The sequence below is a fragment of the Anopheles merus genome, chromosome 2L (genome assembly GCF_017562075.2).
Source record: "Anopheles merus strain MAF chromosome 2L, AmerM5.1, whole genome shotgun sequence".
NCBI classification, from domain to species: Eukaryota; Metazoa; Arthropoda; class Insecta; order Diptera; family Culicidae; genus Anopheles; species Anopheles merus.
The window spans coordinates 36,431,096-36,434,503 of record NC_054083.1 but is presented as its reverse complement, the minus strand read 5'-3'; the positions used below and the strand labels follow the sequence as shown (position 1 = coordinate 36,434,503).

Sequence of the window (3,408 nt, the reverse complement as noted above, 5' to 3'; positions counted from 1 at the left end):
TTAGACTAGTCCCTTTCTTTTAATCACAAAAATAAACTAGAAAGAGATTTCTTTTTTTCCCGGAAATGTTCCTCATTCTACTGCATCCTTTTATTAAGCCGTTTCCTTTTCGTAGTCCCCCATGCCAGAGCAAAGCAAAGTAACGTCTCTTATCTCACTTATCGCAGATTTAATATTGACTTTCAGCATAAATACCGCAAGGGGAAGTAAATGCAATCCACCACCTCCAGCGTGTGCTCTGCTCTCCGGGGAGTTTGTTTTATGATGACAAACCGAAGTGAACTGCTGCTGTGTGTATGCCATTGCGAACCCCAGTACCCGGTATTTTACGCAGCGATGATGCAATTCAACCGGTCCCCTAAACCGGTGGTTTGCGATAATTGCTGATCCCTCCGGTGAGATAATGCTGCTTTGATATTGTGCAGTTAATATGCATGAATTTTTCAACATTTCCGGCAGTAATTTAGTCGGTTGGAAGATAGGCAGTGGCGAATCTGTAACAGATGCGATGCGATTGTAAGTGGAATAATTTAGTGACATTTTGAGAATGTTCTTTGGTAGCTTTTATTACTTAATCACTAAAAGTAATGAATATTAAACCAATAAGTAACAAGCAAATATACAACTGTTCAAACTATAGAACTTCATATGAAAAATCGTATTATTAATAAAACAAAATAACTATTCTGAATGTCATGAATTTATGGACTTGTTCACTCTAAGGTTTTATCTTGTAATTTTGGGATTTTGGAAAACAACTATGTTCAGGAGTTAGTTTGTAAGATTTTTTATTTAATTATATTTTAAATAAGTTAGTCACACATAAACCATGTAGCTGTACTAGCTTTCTGTTTTTGTTTAATGGCATCACATCGTTTCAAATTTTGAAACTAGGCTTGAAGCATTATTTGGAGAAATTTGTAGCTTTATTGTATGTGACATAATTACAGTGATGGCCACCTTAAATCGCAACCTCAATTTTTTATATATTATAATACATTGTTGCACTCTGGAAAATTCCCTGGAACACTTATCGGAAAACTTCATTCTTGGTACTTCTTTAATATTTAGTTACATTAAAATTATGAATAATATGAATATCCTCAAAATCAAAATAACTATGAAATTCATTTAATTGATTCCATATCGTGCTTGTCCTAGGCTATGTAACAGGCATCTGGCCATCCAAGATTGTTGATTGGCCTTTAATAACTGATAGCAAACGATTTTAGATCCAAATTGGCCAATCTAGGCACACTACATGGGCATTTTGTCAAGGAATGGAGGCTGTCCGACTTTCAATGAATTGCATAAAATTCATACCTTTTCTTACATTTATACATGATGTTTTGATATTGTTTTATTAATACATTTTCCGGAAAAATGGTCCTGGGAACTGTTTAGGTCAGATAAAAGGTGAAAATATTAGGTCCGCCACTGTATGTTCTTTGGACAATCTTCTTCAATAAAAAAGCATTCAAATTGGCCAACCGAATATATAAAATCATCATTTGACTGTACTGTATTGCAGCATTATACAACAAAACTGAAAATACCAACTGATAATACACATCTATTAAAAATATCATAACATTGAAATCGTCAAGAATGTGTAATCCATTACAACTTCTGATAGCATTAACCAATCAACATGCTGCTGCAAAATCGAATTAATCGAAAAAGATGTAACGAGTCTTAAATAACGTTTACATTCATTACTATCTTGTTAAACATTTGACTGCACAATTTCATTGAACAGAGCCAAGCAGAATGCTTCCTCGCACAACGTCCGTAAACAACAGTAAAACGATAAAATAATTCAGCTTTCCCAGCAGCGCGTTCTCCGATCGGCAAAAGTACCAACAAAAATGCACACAGCTCTACACACAGGAAGGTAATTCTCACAACCATCAGCCCCATCGAGCCACTCGAGCATCAACGCAGGCCGGGTAAGTAACCTAAGCATCATCGTGCCGAAGGAAGCTTGGTCTACTAAAAACCAATTATCACGCTCACTCGCACGGATGTGAAGTTGTGGTGTTGGTGGTGATGGTGATGGTAGTCCTTTGCCTCAAGGATGCAATGCTCCTTGCTGGCTGAATGTTTACACGGTACTCATTGATTTCCGGAAGGTACCCGAAGCCGAAAGTGCGCCACTTCAGCTAGTAGTAAGTGAGCATTAAATTTATGTAAAATGGCATGATGAGATACGTCAAGCGACGATCGTTCAAATGGCGGTGAAGGGGCAGGAGAGCAAGGCGGGCGATGGTGAAATGAGATGAAAATATTTGAGGGCACTGGATGGCGGTTGTTTGGCAAGTTTTGAAGCATGATGTTTCATGCTCTTAAAGAGCAGATAAAGGAAATGGTGCGTGGAAAATTATTGCAGGTGAGTGGGTTTATCGTTAAAGAGTCGTAAGATGGCTATCAATCGGAGCTCTATTCAGGTCAAAAAGGGATTAAAATCAATTTTATATATATTTTTCTTTAAGTCCAATTGATCTAACTTAAACATGAAAGTAAAATCATATTCAGTTTCAATGGCACTTACATCTTCGCACTTTGCTACTGCTGCTCTCACCTTCGCTACTAACCTCCAGTACCTGCAGACGACAAACAAACTACTTAAGCTGTGCTCAAGCGTCAAAGGAAATGGAACGAAACTGAAACACATGTCACCATTTCAAGGGGAGAGTTGGCCCGAAAGTGATCTAAATAACGGCCCTGGAAGGAGAAATACCATTCAACAAGTATCATCTCCCATTAGAAGGAGCATATCGAAGTTGGAGAACGGCATGAGCATGCGCATGCTTCGGCTGTGCTCGGTCGACACATCGGGCTTACAGCGTTTACTTCCGAAGGAGAATTGGATCTAAATTCTTGGCAATGGTAGGTCAGTCTGTTGGGTTTCGTAGCTACAAGCAGTTGTACTCAGACACGGAAAGAGGCTCTATAATGCACGAAGTAGCAATACACGTAGTTGTGTTGCTTGTTTAATGATTCATTGGAATGTTGGCTTCCTTTGACTGTATGTTATATTAAATACAATATCTTCGGCCATCTTGAGCTATCAACATCATATATAATTTATAATAAAATAAAATTGGGACAATGAAAACAAATAAATAATGTGCTAAGCTTCCATCCCGTCCTTGATGCAACTACAATTATTCAAAATGCGTAACCTTTCGCCCGTGCGTTGACCTCCAATAAGATGCACGTTGTTTTCCCTTCTTACAAACTCGACACTCTTTGTTACAAAAGCAGACAAATGACTCAGCTCCAGCACTGACAGGGCCAGGATATCTTGCAGCAAATGCACAATGCACCAATAAACCACTTTATCAAAATTAAGCGAACACGGGCGTTCGTTTTGCCTGGCAACACCATCACGCATCTCGCAAAACT

At 38.3% G+C, this 3,408-nt stretch overlaps 1 protein-coding gene across 2 annotated transcripts; it reads left to right on the top strand.

The window, feature by feature from the left end:
• Nucleotides 1-1,952: 1,952 nt before the first annotated feature.
• On the top strand, nucleotides 1,953-3,074 carry LOC121593984. Of its 2 annotated transcripts, none has more exons than XR_006004876.1 (2): nucleotides 1,953-2,389; nucleotides 2,493-2,519. XR_006004876.1 is itself a non-coding variant. In XM_041916815.1 (2 exons), the coding sequence occupies exons 1-2, from the start codon at nucleotides 2,330-2,332 to the stop codon at nucleotides 2,874-2,876; spliced, it is 336 nt and encodes a 111-aa protein (XP_041772749.1). In that variant the 5' UTR covers nucleotides 1,953-2,329; the 3' UTR covers nucleotides 2,877-3,074. The 2 variants fall into 2 exon arrangements, 1 of the variants encoding a protein (XP_041772749.1); XM_041916815.1 differs by lacking the exon at nucleotides 2,493-2,519 and adding an exon at nucleotides 2,601-3,074.
• Nucleotides 3,075-3,408: the final 334 nt, after the last annotated feature.

Bases quoted from the DNA above. Each gene is read 5' to 3' on its own strand.
- LOC121593984 (XM_041916815.1), top strand. From the start codon at position 2,330: ATGATGTTTCATGCTCTTAAAGAGCAGATAAAGGAAATGGTGCGTGGA. The intron at 2,390-2,600 runs GTGAGTGGGTTT...ACTAACCTCCAG, and splicing joins TGCGTGGAAAATTATTGCAG to TACCTGCAGACGACAAACAA.